Raw genomic sequence first — 26,190 nt, forward strand, 5'->3', positions numbered from 1 at the left:
TTCCTGCCCTTAGATTAATTTATATCTTAAAATGGAAAAAAAGCCGAATAAGAAAGAACAGCTTACTCTAGTAAACAATGTTTTAAAGCTATCCACCAAGTTGTTGAAAGTAAGTAATACCCTGTGATACATTTTTACTACCATTTAATTAAATCAATGCTGTACTTCTTGGAGAGGACCCTAGTAACAGATAGATGCTGTGTAGATTCAAACTACCAACTTGATAGTTTGGGGTTAATGACTCTATGAGAAAAAGTTTCCCAACTTACTACCCAGGTTCTAGTGATTGCTGATGTCTGTCACATTTTAAAATTACATTAAAAAATCACAAATAGCATATTGCTTGCATCCACCTTTAAAAACTTAGCTAGTGGAAAAGTAGGTGAGAGTCCATTACAGGCATTAATTAATTAATTTATTACTTTTTAATTTTAAAATTATTATTTTTAATTGAAGTATAGTTGATTTACAGTGTTTCTGGTGTACTGCAAAGTGATATATATATTCAGATTCTTTTCCATTATAGGTTATTACAAGGTATTGAACATAGTTCCCTGTACAATACAGTAGGTCCTTGTTGTTTATTTTATATACAATAGTCTGTATCTGTTAATCCCAAATTCCAAATTTATCCCTCCCCCGCTTCCCCTCATTGCAGGTTTTTTGAAGGTAGCTATTGGACATTAAGGGAAGAGGTTTTAAGCAATCATCCTCTCCCAAGACTGAAAAAAACAGTCGAGAAATCACTGGTGGCTATTAAGAAACCGTGTATTTCATCTCAGTTCTTTCATGTTTTTGTAGGAGCTGGACACACCATTTAGACTCTATGGACTGACAATGAATCCCTTGATCTACAATATCACACGAGTAGTTATCCTTTCTGCTGTCTCAGGTGTTATAAGTGATCTTCTAGGATTTAATATAAGAGTAAGTGTGATTATCACTCTGTAGCATCTGCCTTGGTCTTAAAACTTATTGTATATAGTAATCTTTGTTCTTCCCACTGTGTGTGTGTGTGAGAGAGAGAGCGAGACAGGGAGGGTGGAAGGAGGGAGGGAGGGACTGGCATGGAAATAACTCTTGAGGTAGAGAAATAGACATTTGAAATAGACATTCAGCTTAGGTTTTTTCATTTTATGCAAGTACAATAGATGGTGCTCTTGAATGGGACAAAAAAATCAAGTTTGAATCTCATGTCAATTTAATAGCGTGGGCTGGGTTGGCCTCTGATCTAGGGAAATGTACAGAGGCAGAATGAATGAAAACCAAAAACCCGTGAACTGCAGTATATCTTTTTTGATCCTGGAAATTGTTAACGGTTTTTTCTCTATGATGTTCTATGGTTGCTGTTGTCACAGCTGGTACTTTTTTCTTATGTAAACGGTTCTTGGTTTACATGTAAGTGTACCTATCAACCCCACCTATTTGTCATAAAACTAACTATTTTGGTGATTTTCTTTTCTTAGCTGTGGAAAATTAAGTCATAAGCTGAGTCATGTGCCCGGACTTTCTCCCCTTGCTGGCATCAGTGCTTAACCCATTAAGGAGAGAGATGACTGCAAACCCATGAGACACCCACCTGCTTGTTCACACGGAGAGGTGCCCTCAGCTCTACCTAATCTAACGAATGGTGTTTTCAGAGGAACAGAGCCTTTTCCAACTGGGTGTGCATGCTAAACACCTGTATTTTCATGGTTTTCAAATAGCATGACTAGTCAGGAGACTGAAGACTGTTGTGTTATAGTAACTTAAGGACAACTTTTTAAGTTAGGAAATTTATTCTGGGCATTTCAGTGCTGTGACAGTTATATTTATTGGAAATAGTCTTTCGGGTAACTATGGCAGATGCCCAAAGCGTGAAGCAAAATCCTTTATTGGAAATATGCAAATTCAGTACTTTTCTATTACAGTCTATAGAATTGGAGATTTCATTTCTCTAGCAAAGAGAGATCAAGTTTAAACTATTTTAGGTTGAGCCTGAATAAAAGAACTTTATTGGAGAATTTCAGTTTCTAGGCTTTTTTGTTGTTGTTGAAAGAAAAAACCTTTCAAACTGTGATTTTCTGTTAAACTATGGAGAAAATTTTAATTAGTTTATAATTTTGAAGTTAATCCTAATAACTGTATAGTTGTTGGTGAAAGAGTCATGCATGTAATATGACATGTAATCCAGCATGAGAAATTTAAGTCTATGCACACTCATCCGTGTCCACCATAAAACATGTTTTCCATTTAAATCATCTGAGCTATGTTTCCCATCACACTACTAAGTGAAGCGTTCATAGTTTATCTGTTGTGAGACTCAGTGTATTTAACCCTCAGTATAATCTCATGTCCTCGGTGTCTGTACTGAGCCAAGCTATGCCACTGATGATTTGGATTCTCTTATCAGTATCCCCTATTGCACATACATGCGTATACATATGTTAATGAAAACTCTAATAGTCTACATTTAATTCCTGCTCATTAAGTTACCCACTTTGAAGAATCTCTCGAGGCAAATTGAAAGCCCACATTTTAATGACAAGATTTTGTGAATTTTTAAATGGAAATAATTAGGAAACTTAGTTATTACATGTGAAGTATGTACATGCAAAATCAGTGTATCATTTACACATATCCTAATATGCAGGAAGATTTTTGAGGTTTAAAGATGAATTTCTTAAGTCCAGGAATTGAGGTCAGACCTTTCTGGATTCATATCCTTGGCTCTGCTACTTATTAGCTTCGTAGTCTAAGGCAAGTTACTTAACATTTTTGCATCTCAATTTCTTTACCTGCTTAATAAGGATAATAACTACCTAATAGTGTTGTTAAGGTTAAATGAGATTATCAGGTAAGGTACTTAGCATAAAGTACATCGCCCTTAATAAATCCACCATAAACATTTGTAATTACTGTTTAAAACCCTTTAAAAATCTTTTGCTGATAGATTCCTAACTGTGAAGATAGAAACCTAGGGGGCAAGATTGCTGAACTAGAAGTGGATTACCAAAAATTTGCAGCCATTCCAAATACTGCGTGAGAGTTACAATTCTTTTTAAAAAGTAAAACCCCATTATAGTGATTTACCTTTGGAAGGAACTGATCTGTAAAGGCACTTCGGTATATCAGCAGATGGCTCATAGAAATCATGCTTTAACTGTTTTCCATAAGGGACAATAGCAGCTATCTCAAATCCAGGATTGAACTGCTCAGTGCAGACTTCGGATGAAGAAAGCTTTATCTTTTTCTGTTACCAAAAAAAACCACTGTTCTATTTTTATTTAAATTTTTTACACAGTGAATCTTTAGCGTAAATGCAGCATTCAGAATAGCTTACTCCTGTGAGTTGTTTCGGTTATAGTTTTGATGGTGTATAATTGGTTTAAATGATTTTTCAGGTGGGTAAAATTAACTGTATGGGTAGTTGCTCATGTCGGAAACTTGGGAATCATTTTTCACTCTTGCCTTTCTCATACCTCACATCCAGTCATCAAGTCTGTGAGTAATTATCTTCTAGATATTTTTCTAATCAGTCCTTTCTTCTCCATCCCCACTTTCACCACCCTCATCTAAGTCAACATCCTTTGTTTTTGAAGAAGATTCTGCTTTTCTGCCCCTCTCCCCCATGCCCACCTATTCATCTCAAAAGCTAATGTGTCTTTTCTGAAATGCAAGTCTCAATCTCATCGTTTAGAATCTATTAATGGCTTAGTATTACTTCGAAGGTAAAAATCCAAAATCTTTTTAGCAAGGTGTATAGGCCTACCTTGTTGAGAAAGATTTTTGAATCTTTATGTTTGAAAGATGTTTTTTCTGGGCATAAAATTCTAGTTTTAAAGATGTTGCTGCTCTACTGCCTCCTGGATCGCCTTGCTTCTGACAAGAAGTCTGCTGTCCTTGTCATCTTCGTTCTTCTGTATTATTATTTTTTTTTAAACTCTGGCTGCTTTTAAGGTTTTTACCTTTTTCAGTGAATTTGTGCTATTTAGTTATAATGTGCGTTGGTGTAGTTGTCTTCATCATTTGTGTGTGTGCTTGGGATTTGTTGCACTTACTGGGTCTCTGGATTTTTAGTTTGCATCAAATTTGGAAAAATTTTGACTGTTATTTCTTAAAATAAGTTTTCTATACCCCAGTCTCCCACCTCCTGAGACTCCACATGTTAATTAGGCTGCTTGAAGTTGTCCCACACCTTACTGATGTTCTGTACATTGTCCCAGTCTTCTGTTTTTAATTTCTATTAAGGACAGAAGACTGGCACGACTATTTCTATTGCTGTGCCTCAAGTTCACTAACCTGTTCTTCTGCACTAATTTGCTGTTAATCCTACCCAATGTATTTTGTCTACAGAATTTTGATATTGCTTTTTCAGTTTTTTGTATCCTCATGTCTCTCTTTAACGTGCTGTTTCTTTTCTCTATCTTGTTTTCATAATATTTATAATAGAAATAGTAAATAAGAACATTATAACAGCCGTCGTCTGTGTTATTTGGGGGTTTGTTTTTGTTGATTTATTTTTCTCCTCATTTTGGGTCATACTTTCCTGCTTCTTTACATGCCTAGTAATTTCTTAATGGATGTGAATTTTACATTGTTGGGTGTTGGGTCTTCGTGTGTGTGTGTATTCTTTTAAATATTCTTGAGCTTTGTTTTAGAATGCAGTCAAGATACTTGAAAATAGTTTGATCATTTCAAGGCTTGCTTTTAAGCTTTGTTAGGTGGGCCAGAGCAGCCTTTACTCTGGTGCTACTTTTCTCCACAACTGAAGCAAAATCCTCCTGAGTCTACCTGGTAACCCTGTTCATGATCAGGTTTTTCCAGTTTAACTGTGGGAACATGAACTCTTCCCAGCTCAGGAATTTTTGGCCTGCTTCTTCTTGGTGGTTCTTTCCCTGTTGAGTATTTCCTTGTGCTTATCAATACCTGAAAACTTGAAAGGAAACCTCTGCACATTTTTGGAGCTCTCTCCTCTCCGTGCAGCTGTGCTCTCCTCTCTCTGCAGCTGTCTTCTCTCTGGTACTCGGCCTGCCAATTCTAGCTGTCCTGGCCGCCCCAGATTCTTAACTCTCACCTCAACTCAGCAAGGCTGCTTGGTTCAGTTTGGATACCCCCTTCCTACACCACAGCCTAGAAACTGCCTCTAAGTAATCTGGGGCAAACATGGGGCTCACCTCATTGAATTCCACTATCTTTTACTGCCTGTTGTCCAACATCTAACACCCATTTTTTCATATATATTTTTCCTTTTTTGTTTTTAAGTTGTCTGAGGTGGGAGAGTAAATGTTTTTCCCACCTTAGTAAATAGAAAAAAGTTTACTCAATTGCTCAAGCCAAAGGCTTAGGGTTTATTCTTGGTTCCTCTCTTTCCCTCCATATCTAATCTACCAGCCAGTCACGTTGGTTCTGTGTTTCCACCGCTAACAGACTGAGCCTCCTTTGCGCTCAGCTGGATTAGTGTGCTGACCCACTGTTCCCTTCCCATTCTTGCCTCTGCAGTCGGTTCTCCACAGCCACGTGAGTGAACTTAAAAATATGGAGACTATATCATTCCTACTTAAATCCTTCCTGGCTTTCCCTATGCTGGCCTCCAAGGCCCTTCATTATCATTCCAAATTTCCCTCCTCAGTACCTGACAGCCACACTGGCCTCCCTGTGTTCCTCGTTATACCAAGTTCTTTCTTATCAGACTGTGCCTGGAATATGTTTTCTTCAGTTCTCCCGTGAATGGCTTCTCAGCTGTCAATTCCTTAGCAGGACCTTCTCTGAATTAAAGTTGTTCCCCATCTTATCCTTGTTATCAGTTATATATGGTCCTGTTCATTTCTTTCACGGCACTTACCAGAACCTGATTATCTTGTTTATTTTTTGCCTACTTGTTTCTGTCCTTCCCCACTAGAATATAAGTCCCTTAAGGCAGGAATTTTTGTTGTTGTTGTTTTTCACTCCTAGGTCCCCAGAATGCAGAAGAGTACCTGACCCCATAATAGGTACGTAATATAAATGCATAGAATAAATGAATAGACCTCAAGTAATCTACTGTTTCTGTAGTTTTTTTTTTTTTTCTTCTGTTAGGATGGAAGAGTTGTACTGTCAGTGCTTCATTTATTCCTGTATAATAATTTCTAGGAGATTGGACTTTTGATTTCCCAAAAGGAGTGATACGTGCTACTGAGAAATTAAATAAACCAAGATGTAAAAATAGAACTAGATTAGGCCATACATACATTTAACTGAAATAATAATAACCATAGATGGATAAGAAAAATACCTGTTCAGCTACTTTTATAATTTGTATTGGGAAAAATTCTATCTCCTAAAATCGCTATGGAGGTATGACTTCAGACTTCCTAAATATGTACAGACTTCCTAAAAATGTACATTATATGCCTCATGTATAATATAAACACTTTGAAAAGTTGAATAACCAAATACTTGCCTAATTGGGGTATGGTTTTCTTAACTTTCAGAGACAAGTAGAAAAGTTCTAAATACCAGGATGTCCTCCAAAGTGTAAGCTTACGGGTCTGTGTTTTTAATTTTGGTTCATTGTATCTAGAGGTAAGTGAACCTGTGCACTGTAAAAATAACCCTCTTTCAAATTAATGAAATTCATTTTCAAAATTTTTTAGTCTACACACGCCATAATGGGCCAAATGGGTCTTACTCCCAAATATAGTGTATGATTTGGAATTATCAAGAAGTAAATTCATTAAACTTAATCTCATCTATACAGCTGTTGACTAGTTTGGTCATTTAAAGTAATCCTTTGCTCCTTGCAGTTATTGGTGCCCATCTTGAATAATGAAGTTTGAATTTCACAAATGTGAAATAATTCCATTCCTTTCCTGCAGCACACCCTGAGCCTATATGCTGTAGTAAGGTATTACTCAAGGTAACAAATAGTTGTTTATTAAGGACAAAATAAGCCTCTTGATTTGCTATAAAAATTTGCTAATAGTTCTGCTTGACTTTAATGCAAACATTGTAAAATAGACAAATACCCACAGGATTCTTTGGAAAAATATAGATTCAGGCTAAATTAAAGCACTTGGCTATGTTTTTGTATTTTAATGTGTATGTGAGAAAGGTTCAGAGTTCTTTGGCAGAACTCTACTAAATTCTACTCTCAATAAGCCTTCATACTCGCTTCTTACACTTAAGGCTCTACTTGCATAGAAACTTTGAAAACAGATCCAAGTTAGTGGATATCTTAAACTAATTCAGTCAACTGAAGCAAAGATTATAGAGTTCATGTCATAATTATGGCGTGCGTTAAACCAGTCATTGTATTGCTGAGAAACCTTAATAGCATAAGCAGTAAAGAACTGCCTAAATAAACAAATCTGTTATTGTTTAAAAAGCACAAGTAGTTCTTAGCGCTGGAGCATGCCAGGATGATGTAAGAAGTTGCTCTGATATATTCTTCACGCCAGACTGAATCATCACGTTTCGTGACTGAAGTCTGTTTACACCACTGTTCCTTAGTTCCTGGAGCTCACTCTGGACTAAGCTCGAGCTTAAACACATCTCTGTGGAGGTCGGTAGTTAAGACTGTCACACAGTTTAACTAATTTGAGTAGTCCTTGCTTTCTTAAAACCCAATTCTTTTTGAATGTTGGACACATTAAACAGGAAGCTCTTCATTAGTTCACCTTGAAAAGCATTTGACTTTTTCTACATGAGAATATCTGACTATTAAAAAAGGAAATAACCAAGGTATGCTCAGGTAGAAATAAAAAGCCGCATGCTTTTCTGTGTCCAAGACTTCTGAAATAGGAGTTGACTCTGTGCAAAAGCTACTTGGCCCCAAATATTTAATGTACAGGGGTTAGAAGACAATAGTATAGGCTCTTACTCACTAATCTAATCTCCCTAGGGAGACAACGTGATAGCATCCCAGAACTTTTTTGCTGTTACGACCAATAAGAAAATATGTCCACTAAAACAGCAACAAAATGATTTTGCTGCCACTCTGCAGGCTTTGCTACAACACACATCTCCATGGTAGGGCTCGGGGTTTGGAGTTTATTTTCAGTGTGAGTTCAGTAATGGCAGGCGGGAATTAATTTCTCTCCTCAAGAGTATTCAGTTAACCATGGTCTTGAGCTAGGTTTTAGGCATTATTCATTCCAAGAATTTCAGTGAAATCAAGTCAAAATACTTCACTCTACAAGTATAACCTAGAGTAAATAAAATGATTTAAAAATAATGTGAAATGCCACAGTCTGATGAAATAGAGTTTGTGACCTTGTGGTAACTGGACTTACACAGCTATGTCCATTAGAAATGTCTGATAATTTCCAATAAGACAAGTCCTTTTCTTTCCTTGACAGTGTAAGAAAGGATTTTTGGGGGGTAGCAAATTATTTATGCAAAGCTATTTTCCTTACAGTGAAAGGTATTAAGTAGGTATAATGATATTCAACTCAAACTAATTTTGAGCTTTACATATAGATAAGTATAGCTATACAGGTAAAGTCATCATTGTAAGAGTCTTTCTTTCTGATTGTAGGACTTTGAGTATTTGTTACTTGTAGGGATAAAAATCTATTTGAGGACTCAGACCATGATGACAATTAGCTCCACAAATAGAAAAGGCAACATTACATAAACCTGACAGTAAAAGAAATGCAGGCCATGAACTGATTTTTGTTTTTCTTTTTTTTTTTAATATCTATATAAAAAATAACGAGCGATTTACAGGTCTCTTTCTCTAATCAGAACCTCAAGTGTATATATAAAGGTACTGTACAATATATAAACATTTACAACCAGTACATCCATATTTTGCTTAGCATTCCAAGGCCACATTGCTAAGTCAGTACAGAATCAGTACAGTGACAGGTTACTTAGAAAGGAAAGAGCCACATCAGACTGACAACAGATGACATCAAAGTTATGTCGCAGTTAACAAAAATTGGATTTTTATCACTAATTGTGGACTATAGGGAAAATAAATCATTTCTGTGATACTAAATTCTTAGCATTTATCACGCCTTCTAATTCGTCTCTATTCAAGTAGTTACAATAGGTGGGTAAATATAGTTCTGGATGGAAAGGGGATTTCAGAAATCTCACTCCGGGAAGCATGTCTTATCTACAGGGGCTGATTTAGTTGTTATATTAAAGAATTTCACAGTCAGACTCTGAGAGGGAAGGACCTGGACATGATGTGTTTCACAATAACAAGATGAACCCAGGGTGACAGAACAAGTGTGTTCAAATACTCCAGAAAATGGTTTTATTCTGAGAATGTTCCTTTATTTATAGATGCTACTGAATGCTGCTTCCGGGGGCTGAGAAACCCGGATCTGTTTTATGGAGCTAAAAACTGTCTCTACCTTCCAACAAACATCTCTAATTAGACTTGAGAAAAGAATTCTGAAAATCTGTACAAGCTAAGCAGATGTTTACGATCCCTTTCTTCTTTGTAAATAGGTTAATGTAGCTAGATATTAAAATTAAGATCTAGCAAGGACTGTCTACCACCACGTTTGTTCTCACTTGCTTGTGAGTCGGTCTCACACAGGTTCTGCTTCTCAACACTTGAACTTGTACAGCAGCTGCCAGATGAGTTGGTACCTCATCTGGCAACGGACCGTGAAACTGGTTTCATGATTAAGTCCCTCTTCAAATATGTATTATGTATTAATGACTAATGACTTAGTAGTTGGTTCAACCAAAATATCCAGAAAGAGAAATTTGGTAGTTTTTCTTCAGATAGCAATAAGCAATATTTCCATATGCTTCTTTGTGGTTTCATAATAAAATAAATGAAATAAAAGGGTGATCTGAGATGCTATAACACATTAGAGTTGGATAACACAGCAGGAGGTGAACTCTTAATCAATTGAAGTGCTTTCTCATTTGAACATTCATTTGTAAATCACATCTTTAACAGTTATTTGAAATACCTTATCCGGCCGAATTAAAATAAACAGCCATAAGAAAGTCAGTATTTGACTACATTTTTTTTTCTTTCCAGTAGCGATGTTTGGGAGTTTTATTTTTAAACGGGGACATCATCAGTAAGCTGTTAGGAGAGGCAACTGCCATCTTTAATGATGAGTTAACAATCTCTTCTTCTGCAAGGGCTCAAATATTTCTCTCTGTAAACATGCAACATGCTATTGAGAATATCAACTTCCAAGCCAAACCTAGTTTTTTCATTACTGTGGAAATATCTGCATGAGAAGGATAAAATAGACATGATACAGTAGATAACTTGGCACAAATATAAAGTGAGTTGTGACCACGTTGTGAATATCAACATGTCATTTGTTCAGACACTCATGAAGACGAGCTGGGCGGCCTGAGCCGGGCGTGTCCGATGAGCCCGTGGGTGCGGCTCCTTCCTGAGCGCAAGGCGGGCAGCCAGCCAAGGGGACAGTGGGTTCTTAGCAATCCTGCAGGCCCTTCATGCAGCCTAGGTAACTTGATGCTCAAATTAAAATGTACTTCCGATGTGTGTTTCAGAATTCCTGAAAAAAATGATTTTGGGGGGGAGGGGAACACTGCTTTTTAGTAGGAAAAGATTACAACTTGTTTTTTTGTTTTATACTAAAGGTCACAGTCGCTTCTCGGCCACACCAGTAGTGCCTGTGGCTCTGCTTGCACTTGGCACCTTCCAAGGCCCTGGAGTTATTGGTGTTTTCTTAGCTGGAGAACCGCTTTCAGGTTTGAACCCTCCGCTCTCTTTGTTTTTGTCAGCTGCCTCTAGTTCTTTTCTTTTGTGATCTTCTATTTTGTTTAAAACCATTCTTTCTTCAGGTTCCTGCTTTGGCTTCTTTTCTGATATTTTGACATTTTCTCCTATTTTATCTTTACTAGAACTTGTTTCTACTAAGGTTGCTTTCTTTCCTTTTTCATTTTCTGATATAGCTCTACTAGTAGTGTTATTTGTCTTTTTGGATGGAAGCGACTTTTCATCCATTCTCTTGCTTTTTTTCTCTGGAGACCTGGTTCTGTTTTTTCCAGGCTGACTCTGATTTGTATCTTTCCTGACAACACCTGATCTTTCTTTCCCATCTGACATCTGCTCAGCATTGTTGCTAGCATAGCCCCCTACTCTTTGGTTCACATTTGATTGGTCTTTGCTTCCTTCAGTTTTTTGCTGCTTCTTTGGGCTTGAAGACTGTCCTCTGCTTTTTCTGCAATGGTCTTGTCCAGAAGCTGCCCTGGTGCTGATCTGACTACTTTTATTCTCTCCTTTCCTGGGGCTGAGTGATCGATCTCTGGGTCTTCTTTTGGGGTCATTTTTTAGAGGGCTGGGAATCTTTTCTAAATGTTCCTCTGAATATCGACTGGCTGACTTTTTGGGACTAGCAGATCTGCCTCTTGGTGTGACACCATTTTCTACTTTCAAGAGATTTTTCTTATCACTGTGCCCATGACTGTTGGGTGGATCCCTTTTATTCACATTTTTATGGAGAAGAGACTGATGTTTTATATCAGACTGATTTTCATTGAAAGTGCTTTTCTTTTCAGGCACAATGTCCTTTAATTCTTCTGCCTTTTCACATATCTGAACTCTCATCAAAGATTCTTCAATTACTGGCACACGAGACTCTTCAAATATGAAAGCAGAATGTGAAGATGGGTGAAATGGTGACTGTTCATCATAAATCACATTGGAAGATGAAGGGTTATTAATATTCCAATCACCTAAAAAAAGTGATTTGAGTAGAACATTATTAAATTTTAGAATTATAAATAGGAACAATTAAGTTTTGAATTTTTTGATAGCCATTTGAATTTTACTGACTGCTTAAACAGCCTGAGTATCTTATAAATAAAGTTCATGTATGTTTAGATCTCTCTCTATAAAGGCAGACGTATACAGACAGCTATACTTGTACCTGAAGGGTAGGTTGTTTTAGATATACAAAATAATAGTATTCATTTTTCCAATTACTTTTGTAGAATAGGTACGATAATATATGATGTGTAAATTCTTTATAAGTAGCAAAAGCCCAATAAAAATCTTAAAAGAAATAAATAATAAAATAATTGGACCAAATTACCTGGTCCAAGCAGCTTACTAATTTAGCTATTATTGATGGATATAGCTTCAGGATTTGCCAAAATCACTAATAAAGGAGACCAAACTGTGGTAACCAGAATGGAGTTCATGGGCATTTGTAAATAATTTTCTTGCTTTAAGCTGTCAAATTTAATGTCAAAAGGAAACTGAAAAGTGCAGAAGATAGAAGTAGATGTATTTAATAGCATCATTTTTAATTAAAAAGAAAAAAAAAGAAGGAAGTGATTTACAAGACATGCAAATTTACCAAATCTTTTTAAGGAAAGACCAAGAAAAGCCCTGAAAGCCTTAATGTTGCTCAGGTTTCACGTAGGAGCACAGACCGGAAGGAGCCAAACCTGAAGAAGGAAGAGAAAAAGCCTAGGACTGTGTAAAAAAACATCACAGCTCAGTTAGCAAAGATGTCACCGGGGACGTATGGTTTACAAGCAGATGGTGGAAGGTAATACAGTCAGAGGATTATAGGCTGGAAGGGGACTGTAGGAGGTCATGTCTATACTTATCCCTCAAAAGCTCTATGGGGGGAAGGGAGGAAACTGGAACGGACAAGGACTAAGTGGTGTGGTATTGTACTTCTAGACTAGTGCACTCAGTTGATAAACAGTGATTTTCAAATACTGTGATATTTCAAAAACATACAATGAAACCAAGGAAATTTAAGATCAGTACAGGACTACGGAAATGGTCCCAAGTGCAACTCCTTGTCTCCAGGTAGAGCTAAAGTAACTTGTTTTTGACAAATGACCAGAAAAGCCTAAAGTTCTTATGCTGCTCATTAAGAGAGAAACTCATCTTACTATAAGGAAAAAAAATAACATTTGAAGAGATTTCAAATGCTTTTCATGACATTAAAATCGTTTGCCTCTAATGTTCTCATTTTTTATAGGCACTTTTCTCTGCAAAAGCAACTGTGTTTTCTGCTGAAACTAGCTTAACATATATATTCTAGTCTAACAAAAGTTCTGTATGAATCACTTATTTTATAATATTATTATTTATGGTAACTAACTTTAGATGGTTCTGGTGGTTACCTCTGAATTAGCTAGTAAAATATCTGTCCCCTCCAAACAGATATTCCTTTTCCTTCTGCTGCCCCCTCCCTAACAAACACATTCTCAGCTTTTCAGCTACAGGTGAGCTACTTAACTTACCATGGTCAGGTATCAAGCCAGTTCCTGGCCTCAAAAGAAGAAGAACTTTATTTCCACCGGCCTGAATGAGCTCAATTGCTCGAGTATGTGTGATGCCTTGTGTAGGTTCCCCATTGATTTCAACAATCTGGTCCCCAACCTAGACAGGGAACATTCACAGAAACAACATGAAACTACACATCCTCCTTTGGTTCTGTTTTGTCATCCCTAGAGCCACCCAACTCTGCTGAATGACTCTCTTTGTAAAATATTTAACTTGTGCACAGTGCTATTACACTAGAGTTGACGAGGAGTGGACAGGTGGTAGCAATAGGAAGAGAAGATGTCCAGTTTTATTTATGCTATAAAAGTTTCTATGACTAGTAAGCAGGATCTGGGCATCTTGAAGCCAAGAATCAAATTCTAAGTTTTCAACCAAACGTTAAGTGGTGGGAGAGGGTGAAGGCTCTATGACCCACGTGATACCACAGAGCTACCTCTGATTAATCCGCCTGTGAAGGGTACTTTCCGACTCAAGCTGAATATCCTAAATCCTAGGCAGGTGGCTCCTCATCTTTGAAGCCTATCCTGGCCTCCAGGGAGAACTGCCTACTCCTTCCTTTGTGTTGCTGCTACACCCTGTACATATATGAGGCATTACCTAAATGAAATATTTATAGACTAAAACTCTAAGAAAACTCAGCTTGGAGAAATTCATACTACTATGAATACTTATTTAAAACCAATAGCTGGCTTACACTAAATGACTTTAGTGTGTAGTGATTTCCCTAGAAAACAAACAAACGCTAGGGATCAGAATAAAATGCCTCAGCACCATTGCTATTTACTAGAAATGTCTGTAGTTATTTGAAAAGAAAAAGGAAATGTGAAAGAGTGAAGTATCACTTCTGCAAAGGACCTGGTTAAAGATAATGATGGTAATGATTTAAAAATATATCCAGATTTTAAACATTTCGAGGTGACAAACAACTAAAGGGTATTGGCTTCAAAACAGAAAAACTGAACAATGGACAATTACTGAAATTACAAAAAGCAATATTTGCAGAGCTTACTAAAACAATGCAGAGATAACAGAAGAGGACGCAGTAATTATTTAACAGAGGTGAGTAGGATTGCTCTGTATCCACAGCTGCAGCAGCGCACAGTGGCTTGGAAGCTGGGCTTTGGAGTCATAATGTCTGTGGTTCACTCCTGGCTCGACCTCGTCCTAGCAGAGTGGTCTCATTTTCCTCTCTGTTAAGTGGGGATAACATTAGTACCTACCTACCTCCTGGGGTTGTTGGGAGGAATTAATGAGCTAAAAACAGGATTATACACCAAGCACAAATAAATGTTAATTTTCAAATGATCTATTTTCTGGTTTTCCAAAAAAAGATTTAAAGCTGGTGGCACAGTGGTTAAGAATCTGCCTGCCAGTGAAGGGGGCACGGGTTCGATCCCCGGTCTGGGAAGATCCCATGTGCCGCGGAGCAACTAAGCCTGTGCGCCACAACTACTGAGCCTGTGCTCTAGAGCCCGCGAGCCACAACTGATGAAGCCCGCGTGCCTAGAGCCCGTGCTCCGCAACAAGGGAAGCCACCGAGATGAGAAACCCACGCACCGCAACGAAGAGTAGCCCCTGCTCACCGCAACTAGTGAAAGCCCACGTGCAGCAACAAAGACCCAAGCAGCCAAAAAAAAAAAAAAAAAAAAAAGTAGCAGGATGAAGATTTAACTATAGACTACACCCCGTTCTATACAATGCAAAAATTTTTCAAGTAAACTAAGAAAACAGAACAAGTTTTATTGCATATTTATGGGAAAAAAATGAGTGGAGGATATCACAAAATAGATGGAGTTAACACATAAAGTGGAAAAAAAATCTAAAATAAAAACCAAAGTAAGATGATAATAAACATAATAGGATGGAGAAAAAGTAATAAACACAATTCATTAAAAAACCCTTAGAATAGGTATATAAGTGAAATAAAGGTCGGTACCCAGATTTTCTTTAATAAGTGATTATAGAAAAATCATTTTCATGAGGAAACACAGATGACAAATTAGCACCAGATATAAAACCCTCTGATAATTAGAGAAATTAATATTAAAATAGATACTACTTGGAGCATGCTTTGGGTACATCTTGTAAAAACGTGCTTGAGGTTATAATTCATTTCAACTATAGTCTTTGGCTTAAATTCTCTGTCCAAACCTGCATATTTCTTATTCTTTCAGCACAATAAGTAAACTGCAAAAAACTTGTAATTGAACAGATCTGCCACCAGGTGTCATTTTTGTTTAACTTAAAAACTAAATTAGGGTGAAGGAGAGGAAAGCCATGGTTTTAAGATTTATGGTAGAGAGGCCCTCAAAAGGGGAAAAAGGTCTAAACTGGACTACACAAAGCTTAAGATAAAAAAATCACACCTTTGAGAGGGAAATGTAAACATTCTTCTAAAAGTTTGTTACTTTAAAAAATTTAAGTGTGATAAAAATACAAAAAATGGGGAATATATTTTTTGATAAGAATAAAAATTCAAGGTCAGGTTTTTGTATTATTGAAAAATAGAATTGTGGGGGACAGAGGAGAGAGGAGAGAAGAAAGAAATGAAAGGGGAAGAAAAAAATGAGAACAGGAGAACCAAAAGGGGGAAAGTAGGAAGAACGATAGAGAAAAATTGTGTTCCTTTAAAAAAGTCACTTTTTAAAGGCAGTCTTGCAGTTTTTCAAACAACATCCACTAAAATATTAAAATGACTAAACAATATTTCTAACACATTGCTTACATTATCTTACAACCTCTTAAGACCCTTTATGCCTCCCAAAGGAATTGAGTCCAAATGACATAATCATGGCCTGATGTGAAAGCACACAGACTAGGCTGAGAGACAGTGGCCCTGGGTCCCTCTATGGCTGTGACTCAGTCTCCCTGAGCCTCAGTTTTAATCTGCAAGTGGGGATAATGCCCCCTACCTCACAAGAGTTTTTGTGAGACTAAAACTAATACAAGTGAAAACATGTGGTCTGGAAGACAACAGACTCTTAATAGTTTCTAAATCGGTTTCTGTTCTTTGTCAAATATTTCAGTCTGACACTATTACCTAATATGGACTTTTTCCATTCAGCTGATTTCTCATTCCCTTAGCCCAGAACCTTTTTCCTTCCTCTCTAAATCAGGATTTAAGGACCAGCTGAAGACTCACTACATGTACAGATCCTCTCAACACCTTTCCATCTATCTTAAAAGTAAACATTTTCTTGTTTTAGTGAATTATACGATTACACTGTTTGCTTATTCCTTCCTATAGCCCAAGTCCTGTCTACCCAGTAATAAGTTCTGGGAGTTAATCTTAAATATTTAAAAAAAATTCTCCCATTATCTAGAAATATTAACCATGCATTCTGTTCTTTCAACAAATATCTATGGAACATCTACTATCAATATTCAAGGCACTACCTCAGGTGCGGAAGATACTGGAATAATAGGTACAGGACACAAAGTACAGTGTCAGCTTAACAGAAAAGACGGGAGAAGAGGAGAGAGGCAGGAGGGGAAGGCAGACAGGATGGATGCTCAGGTGGCTGGCTCCATGCACAAGTGTCAGCTGGAGATAAATGTTCATCTTTTGCGACAGTGGCCACCTGAGTAAGTTGTCATTTACAGCAAAGCTCCCATGATCCCTACACCAAGTCAAGATTTTGATGATTTAGTAGCCAGAAAAATTATTCTCTGAAAAGCTGATTTATTTTATTAGAGTTTAGAACAAACCTGGGCATAGCAGTAATAGCTTATTTGCTTTTGCTTTCAAATTTCAGAGTTTCTTTTTTATATTAAAGCTGATTTAATCACATAATTCTAAAGTTTCTGTTCATTATTAAGAATAACATGTTTTAGGGCTTCCCTGGTGGTGCAGTGGTTGAGAGTCCGCCTGCCGATGCAGGCGACACGGGTTCGTGCCCCGGTCCGGGAAGATCCCACATGCCGCGGAGCGGCTGGGCCCGTGAGCCATGGCCGCTGAGCCTGTGCGTCCGGAGCCTGTGCTCCGCAATGGCAGAGGTCACAACAGTGAGAGGCCCGCATACCGCAAAAAAAAAAAAAAAAAAAAAAAAGAATAACATGTTTTAGAAATAGAATCCTTTAAGGCCTCTTTGTTTGCCTTTTATTTGGTGAGATTAGTGTATCTGAGGGTTATATTTGAAACCAACATTTCAATTATATCCTAGTTTTTGGTTTAACTGGAGTTTTGTGATACAATATACAATGAGATTTTTTTAAAACTCCAAATTTAAATGACTTAGAGATTTTTGTTTTAAAAGGTTGGGGGTGGAGGAGAAAAAGGACCAAGAAAACCAGAAATAAGTATGCCATCCCCATAAACAGTGCCTCAAACTGCTCTTACTAAAACTTTAAGAAGTTTACTTGGGCCATGTATTTTACATGTATTATAGCTCTGCGTTTTGTGCAGGTTCAGAGTAGTTACCCAACGATGCACAGCTACAAGGTGGCAGAACCAGAGTTCGATCCTTGTCCTGTCTGATTTCCAAACCCATGTTCTCCCCACCTTATTAAACTGTCCCTACAAGAAAGTGAACTGTGGCGAGAGCAAACAGCTCAGCTTCAGCACACTAATGGACTTTGGCCATCAGCCCCTCTCCTTGCCGTCAACACCCTCCAGCTCTGCTTCTGCTGCTCTGCGTTCTCACCCTCCCCATTTTCTCTACTTTCTATGGTCCACTAATGACAGGCCTTATCCAGAGTCCTGCCCCTGGCCCACAACTCTCTAAATCGTCTCCTTTAGTGAATTCATCCACAGCAAAGGCATCAGTTATCACTTCCGTCTGGGTAATGTCACAATCTGGGACTTTACCTCTTGTCCTAACTGCCTGCTAAATATTTACACCTGCTCAACCAGCTGGTCCTTCAACATGACTACAACTTAGTACATCATCAGTCTTTGCCAAATCCTTTCTCCCACTGGCCTCCCTCACGTTTTTTTTTTTTCATAGTACAGGCCGGGTGAAGCCTCTAAGCCATCCTTTACTCTTTTTTTTCCTTCATCCTTCACTCATTTAATACTTGTCAGTCATCTAAACTGGTCTTTTCTTCATTAACGGTTGATCCCACATGCATCACTTACCGTCCACCCAAAGTACTACCATCCAAGTTACACTCCCACCACCATGATTCGATGCCTAAACTATAGCTAGCCCTATCCCCTCATCCATCCTACACACCAAGAGACTGATTTTATCAGTGTATTGCTCTCAGGGGGAACTCGTGGCGCAAAAGCCTTCTGTGACTTTCCACTACCTTGGACCTACATACTGGTGATTCACCCTACTTTCATATTCTCATTTTCTTCTACCTTCCTATGTATTTTCTAAATAGACTCTAGGTAAACTTGACCACTTGCAGTTCCCTATATATGACGTGTACTTCCTTCGTTTTACCCCTTTGCTCATTTCTTCAGCCTGGAATGTTTTCTTAATCTCTCCCTGTTGAAATCCCATTGACTGTCCAATGCCACCTCGTCTATGAAATCTTCTCTACTCATATTCACCTACTTTGAACTTGTACAAAAGTCTAGTCCTTTAGAGAAAGGATGGTATCTTGTTTGGGGGTCACTCTTTCTCCTTGCTTATTCAGTATCATGTATAAATCCCTGGGTAAAGCAAACACTCGGTAAATGTTTATGAAATGAGTAATGGGAGTGGAGTAGTGATGTGCATAATTTAAAACTGCAATCACCCAGAAGACTTTTCTAATCATTGTTAGAATTTACCATCTAATAATTTGCCAGGGTCATTTGCCTTTCTAATTACTTAGTTAAAAGCAAAAGAGAAAAATAAAAAGAAGAAAAAGAAAAATTTATCTTTCCCTGATGCCCACTGGTAGCAGAGGGAGGAAGTCCAAAGTTCTCTTGAATAGTAAGGGGAAGGCTGTCCGGATTTTATAATTTTTAGCATATAAAATTTTTAGCATATAATTGAATACCAGTAAATTAACTATTTAAAAAAAACTGAGCCCAGCAAATGTCTTCAATATAAGAATCCTCTAAGTAACATCTAGAAAAGGAAGGAAAATATCTTTTGCAGATCCATAAACCATCTGGCCTCAACGCCATGTACAAAGCTATAGTGTTTCAGAGCTGAGAACCCCTAAGCAGGAACATTGCTGACGTGATTTCTAGTCCTGCAAATGATAATAAAGTTTGGGAGAGTCATGCTTTTCGACCTCTGGCTCCCTCTAGAAGTAGCTAAGAGGGGAAAAAAAATCCTGGGATTATTGTTTCTTGGAAGAAGTTGATGATTCTGTTTCATCCTGGCTTTCCCAAGACTTAATAAGATGAAAGTATATTTTATTTATTAATCCATTTGCCCTTGAATGTTGACTACGTAAGTAAAATTGATTTTTTCTTACTGACCAAAGTCAAGCCAGCGCAAACAGCCTAACTGCAATACAGTATAGCACCCTGCAAGGAGGAAATGAACTCATGACAAGCAGCTGCCTTTCAGGTTTTAGTGATGGAAAAGCTTGCTTCATAGATTCAGGAGGTTTCTGCATTCCCTTTAATCAACTATTTTCAGAAGTTTCCAGTCCGGAGCCAGAACCAAAGGTTGCAGACAGAAGCCAACTCACGTGAATTCTGCCGTCTTTGATGGCAGGACCGTCCTCAGCCAGACGCAGGATGAACAGCCCCATGTTGTATTCCTTCCCACCCCTGAGGCTGAATCCAAAGCCCCGGGGGCCTCGCTCCAGCTCCACTGGGTAACAGCCAAGGCTCTAGAGAGACAGAAGTGTAAGGAAAACAAGTTTACGTGGACTGCTTTATTTAAAGTTTGAAGAAAGACTCCTTTTATGGCCAGAAGAAATGATTTATATTCTCAATACACACTTTTAAAAGAAAATTGAAGTACAGTTAATTTACGATGTTGTGTTAGTTTCAAGTGCACAACAAAGTGATTCAGTTACATGTATATATATTCTTTTTCAGATTCTTTTCCACTATAGTTTATTACAAGATATTGAGTATAGTTCTGTGCTCTACAGTAGGTCCCTGTTGATTACCTATTTTATATATAGTAGGGTGTATATGTTATCTCAAACTCCGGATTTATCCCCCATCCCCTTTCGTAACCTTAGTGTCTTCTATATCTGTGGGTCTATTTTTGTTTTGTAAATAAGTTCCTTTGTATCATTTTTTGGGGATTCCACATATAAGTGCTATCATATGATATCAATATGCATTTCTATATCATAAGGAAGGAATGTATGTTTTGGTCAAAGGGCTACTTAATTTCTATAAATGCAGCCTAAATTAATTTGAAGATTACATGTCTTCTCTACTAGTTGGTCAATATGCAACAGAACAATCAGAGAACAGAATTTTGAACAGTGCTTCCTTTAAGCAGATTTTGACTAATTTTCCTGAAAAAAGAAAAAAAAACCCACCCCAAATCCTTCCTTGATTAACTAAAACACTGCTACTTCTAGGTACTCAACTAAGGGTTAAGATTTCTCCAATAGAGGATAAACAACTTTTTCACTCTTTACGTTGTCTCGTGGACACTAAGAGAACGCCAAACACAGAGTAGGTCCTTAAGAATGATCAGTTTGGGGAACAAATTTATCTGAACTGATTTGCAGTTAAAATTCATCAGTGTCAGTGATTCAGCAACTGAAAAGAACAGTCCGCATCTGGGGGGAATCTCTGTTACCTGATTGTGCCGACTGCCTATGACTGAAATCATTGCAGTGTCAGGCTGTGCAAGGTGCTTGTGGTCAGACCACGAGTGTCTGTAGGAAGTGAGGACGTCTTTTCCAATTTCACCTTCTGTGACACTTCTACAGGAAAGAGAAATCAAGTCACTCTCTGAACTGAGAATATGAAAAACAGCCTAAAAGTAAAAGTGGATCAATTTCTTTTCCTTTAAAAGCTGGATTGTGCCATTCTCCCTCTGACAAACTGCTATTAAGACAGGCTGTATCTAGAAGCAGAGAGATGCCAGGCAAAAACTAGCCATTAACTCCAGCCTGGCTTCAAGTCTGTCAACACCCCCACGCTGTTTTTTCGTTTTGTTTTTGTTTTTTTGTTTTAAGGGTGTCTCAGCACAGTTTACATCAAGGAAAACTGCACTCAAGTCACTGAACCGGAGGGCAGGTAAGCTGACCTTGTTACAGTGTAAAATGGCTCTCCTGCAGTACCAATGCCTGTGAAAATGCTGAATTTCTGGAAATTTAGTTTTTGTTTCTTGACTTACATTTTCAACGAAAGAGGAAAGAAATACGTACAGATACTGCTCAGGTAGTCTAAGAAGATGGTAATTGATGTGGGTCTGGGGCTTCCCTACCGAAACCGTGAGGACCTAGAGCAGCAGAGTAGGTGCTACTGTCACTTCCTTCTAATCCCCACCTGTTACGCTGCACCCCGGGCTGGGGCTGGGAAGAGGGAGAGGAAGGGACAAAGGGACCGGAGGGAGTAGACATCTCATCTTGACCTAACCGGCTGGCTTCTGCATAACTGTGTGGAGGTGAGTGGGGGTGGGTGGGTGATGAAAAGTGGGGAGATGAGCAGGGGAAAAAACCAAAACCTGAGAAGAGCAGCCCCACCTGTCCCCAGGTATGTGGTTGGCCTGTGACTGTCCCACGGACCTGTGCTGCAGGGCTGGGCTTTGCCTGGCGGAGTTTGTTCCTGATGGTGGACCAAGATGCTCTGTTCAAAGGCGAAACAAGAGAAATAAGAATTTGTACATAAAACTATGAAAGTGAGACAGTAACAAGTGGTTGTCACTTTCCCGACGGTAGTGACTTTACACAAGCAGCACTGCTATCAGCTGCCTGCGACTGGAACTAATGTCTTTTTCCCTGTGGCTTCTGATCGATGTTTATGTTTGAAGAGACCAGGAATCATTCTTACTGCACATGCTTTCCCTCTTTCACCTTTGTTTTGGTCGTCCACACAACATGAAAATCAGAAATGAACATACTCCATACTATTATCTAGAGGACTGAGCTCTGGGAACTACCTTGTAATATATTTATGGGTTTCCAGAGTGTACTGCCCATAACTGGTAAACCACTCTAGATGACAAAGACAGGTCTTAGGAATGCTGGAGCACAGAGGCCAGTCTGGAAATTACACACATATCTTTAACCTGCATCTTTAATGTAGCAGTAGTTATTTCACCTGACTCTAGTATCAAAGAGAAACTTATAAAATCATCCTGAGTATTGACAAATGTTTATAAAGATTTTACTGATTCTATTTTCTAAGAGCACAGATGTAAGTGAAAAAAGGAACATTTGCTTCAGTACCATCCTCAACAGCTCCAGAACTCCTGTTGTTCCTTGAAGGCGGATTTCATAACTAAGCAAAGTAACTGCTTGCATCTAGAACTAGATGCCAATTCATGGGAGATGACAGTTAAAAGACACTCTGGAGGTTGTCAGACTCATATTTATTTTTAAAGCTGAAACTTTTGGACTTCCCTGGTGGCACAGTGGTTAAGAATCCGCCTGCCAATGCAGGGGACACGGGTTCGATCCCTGGTCCGGGAAGATCCCACATGCCACGGAACAACTAAGACTGTGCGCCACAGCTACTGAGCCCACGTGCCACAACTACTGAAGCCCGCATGCCTAGAGCCTGTGTTCTGCAACGAGAAGCCACCGCAATGAGAAGCCCACACGCCATAACTAGAGAAAGCCTGCACGCAGCAATGAAGACCCAACACAGCCAAAAAAAAAAAAAAAAGCTGAAACTTTCTAATGTTTTATCCCACCCAAATTTTAAAACATAGGATATTTTAAAATATCAAAGAGAGAGCATAGATTAATGATTAAGACCATGAACTTTGGAGCAAGACTGATGGGGTTTCAGGCAGATCCCATCATTTACTAGCTATGTGTTCTTGAACAAATTACTTTAATTCTCTGTGCTTCTAATCTAATCATCTCATCAATGAAAAGGGAATTACAGCTAGCTCGTGGGGTTACTGTATAGATAAACATGCTTAGAACAGTGCCTGGCATATCATATTCACTATATTAATGTTTCTATTAAAATGATCATTATGGTTATCATAATCATCAAAATGATTGGGGCTATATTTCTCTTAAGGTGTACAGTCTGAAATATTTACCTAACTTAGCAAAAATGTTCCAGGTAAGAGGACATTTTTAGGTTAGAACATGTAGAAACTGATAAAATCTGAATCTCAAATATAATGAAAACACAGAAAGACTGATGTGAAAAACAAGGAATATGAATGTTTAGGAAGCAATTTCTATTGAGAGAGCTGGGACTTCAGGGTCACTAAATACATCATTATTTTATGGCTTGGATTAAGTTGTTTCTCTTCAAAGTTCTTGGGACTAAAAACATAGATAAATAATTAATTCTTATTTAAGAACTTCTTTTAACTGAAAGTAACTGAGAGTACTCTGAAAACACAGGCCAGGGTATAAACAGTGGCGGGAGGAGAGTAGTGGTATCTGGCTAGGCTGCCGTAGCAGCCTCTCTAAATTTTATCTGAAGATTTTTGTAAAGCAATGGGTTAAGTATATCTTTCCCTCAATGAGAATTAAACTTTTGCTGGAGTTTCTGTATGTAACTACTTAAGAGAAAGTGTATTATCAGAGGATAAACACAAAATCCCACAGTTAAACTTTAGCAACAAACATTATAATATATTGGGAATCATCTTTACCAAGAATAAATAAGAATCTCATGAAAGAACTTTCTAAAATTCTATTGAAAAGATGACCTGAATAACTGAAGAGAGAGCCCATACTCTTAGGTGGGGTGACTTAATATTTAAAGGTATAAATTTTCCCGAAGTTAATATATATGTTCAATATATCCCAATAAAAATTGCAGCTGGATTTTTTAGAGTGGCTTAATAATTGGCTCTAAAATTTTACATGGAAAATTTCATGAATACCTAGTTGATTTGGTGGGGGCTTGGAGAAAGACGTGCCTTACAGACAGATACTAGAATATACCACAAAGTTACAGACTAAAAGAAAAAGTGTGTGTGTGAATATATATATATACACACACTCAAAAATTATATTTATATATATTAAAATTATATGTATAGATACAATAGGTACATATAGATAATAATAGATAAACTAGCAGAACAGAATAAAGGACTTGGAGATTCTCTTTTTTTTAACATCTTTATTGGAGTATAATTGCTTTACAATGGTGTGTTAGTTTCTGCTGTATAACAAAGTGAATCAGCTATATGTATACATATATCCCCATATCCCCTCCTTCTTGCGTCTCCCTCCCACCCTCCCTATCCCATCCCTCTAGGTGGTCACAAAACAGCGAGCTGATCTCCCTGTGCTATGTGGTGGCTTCTTCCCACTAGCTATCTATTTTATATTTGGTAGTGTATATATGTCAATGCCACTCTCTCACTTTGTCCCAGCTTACCCTTCCCTCTCCCCGTGTCCTCAAGTCCATTCTCTACGTCTGTGTCTTTATTCCTGTCCTATCCCTACATTCTTCAGAACTATCTTTTTTTTTTTTAGATTCCATATATATGTGTTAGCATATGGTATTTGTTTTTCTCTTTCTGACTTACTTCACTCTGTATGACAGGCCGTAGGTCCATCCACCTCACTACAAATAACTCAATTTTGTTTCTTTTTATGGCTGAGTAATATTCCATTGTATATATGTGCCACATCTTCTTTATCCATTCATCTGTTGATGGACATTTAGGTTGCTTCCATGTCCTGGCTATTGTAAACAGTGCTGCAATGAACGTTGTGGTATGGAGATTCATGTTTAAAGGGGAGGTTAATATACAGAAGAGATGGCTCCACAAATCAATGAGGAAAAGAAGTACTGTCTAATAGATGGTACTAGAAAAACTGGCTCACTGTAAGGATAAAAAATAAAACTGGATCCCACCTAAAACTATATATAAAGGTAGGCTCCAGATGGATTCAAGATCTAAATGCAAAATGCAAAATTAGAAATCCAATAGACGATAATATAAGAGAAAATTTCTGTGATATGGGGTGGGGAAAGATATCTTAAATAAAACTTCAAAAGCACAAGCCATAAGGTACTGAATAAAAATTGACTAATCTGGTGACATCTAAATTAAGACTCTCTGTATAACAAAGGGCACCACAGTCAAAGTTAACATACAGATGACAGGAAAAGGTATTTATGCTTTCTAAAACTAAATTGGACTAATGCCTATAATTTGCAAGGAATCTCTAAATATCAACAAGAAAAAGACAGCAATCCCACAAGAAAAATGAGTAAAGGATATGAAGAGGCAATTTACAAGAAAAAAACCAACCCCAAACAAGCATCCAAATAGATGCTCAAATTCATGCGTAATCAGAGAAATGCAAATTATATACCAATGAAGTAACACTTTCCTTGCTGTACACTAGCCAACTTGAAAGCTGGATAATGCTGAGTATTGGCGGGGATGTGAAGATAAAGAATCCTCAGTGTTCTGTTGGTGGGAGTGTAGATGGCTGCAGCAATTACAGAGGACAATCTGATAGTACTTGGTCAAAGTAAGCAATTTCTTTTGATCAAGCAATTTCACTCCAATAAATTCTCACACTGTTTTATAAGGTACATATATGAAGGTATAGAGGATAGTTTGTGATAATGGGGAGTTGGAGATGGTGTGGCTGTCTAGGGGGGAGGAGACAGGTAATACGCAGTAAATATACAGTATGGAAAATGGTCAAGTAGTTAAAAGCAATCGATTGTGTTCACCCAGCAACTCAGATAAATCTTGAAGGCACTTGATGCTACGATACCAAAAGCACAAGCAACCAAAGAAAAGATAGATAAATTAGACAACAGCAACATTAAACTTTTGTGCATCAGAGGACAATATCAAAACAGTGAAAAGACAACCCGCAAAATGGGAGAAAAGACTTGCAAACCATATATCAGATAAGGATCTAAAATCAGAATATAAAGAAGCCTTATAATTCAACAATAAAAAAGACAACCCGATTAAAAGTGAGTAAAGGAT

At 37.8% G+C, this 26,190-nt stretch overlaps 2 protein-coding genes across 10 annotated transcripts in view; one reads left to right on the forward strand and one right to left on the reverse strand.

Moving 5' to 3' along the window:
- Nucleotides 1-12,062, forward strand: part of PHTF1 (putative homeodomain transcription factor 1) — a 71,925-nt gene extending 59,863 nt beyond the window's left edge. The window contains exons 17-20 of one of the 5 annotated variants that reach the window (XR_004042206.3): nt 14-109; nt 802-927; nt 1,467-5,972; nt 6,453-12,055. Coding sequence is in view for 3 of the 5 variants with exons in the window: in XM_060301094.2 (XP_060157077.1) it covers nt 14-109; nt 802-927; nt 1,467-1,487 (243 nt within the window). In the remaining 2 variants the exon portion in view is untranslated. Of the gene's footprint in view, nt 1-13; nt 110-801; nt 928-1,466 lie in introns of all 5 variants that reach the window. The other 4 variants (XR_009564366.2, XM_060301094.2, XM_030869081.3 and 1 more) reach the window with 4 other exon arrangements.
- MAGI3 (membrane associated guanylate kinase, WW and PDZ domain containing 3) overlaps nt 8,644-26,190 on the reverse strand; it is a 272,415-nt gene continuing 254,868 nt past the window's right edge. For 2 of the 5 annotated variants that reach the window (XM_060301081.2, XM_060301075.2), the window contains exons 17-22: nt 21,773-21,875; nt 20,881-21,007; nt 19,802-19,945; nt 13,180-13,318; nt 12,276-12,366; nt 11,515-11,649 (exon numbers count right to left, since the gene is read on the reverse strand). In XM_060301081.2, the coding sequence (XP_060157064.1) occupies nt 12,317-12,366; nt 13,180-13,318; nt 19,802-19,945; nt 20,881-21,007; nt 21,773-21,875 (563 nt within the window). In that variant the 3' untranslated portion in view covers nt 11,515-11,649; nt 12,276-12,316. Of the gene's footprint in view, nt 11,650-12,275; nt 12,367-13,179; nt 13,319-19,801; nt 19,946-20,880; nt 21,008-21,772; nt 21,876-26,190 lie in introns of all 5 variants that reach the window. The other 3 variants (XM_030869077.3, XM_030869076.3, XM_060301074.2) reach the window with 2 other exon arrangements.

The sequence above is a fragment of the Globicephala melas genome, chromosome 1 (genome assembly GCF_963455315.2).
Source record: "Globicephala melas chromosome 1, mGloMel1.2, whole genome shotgun sequence".
In the NCBI taxonomy this organism is placed as follows: Eukaryota; Metazoa; Chordata; class Mammalia; order Artiodactyla; family Delphinidae; genus Globicephala; species Globicephala melas.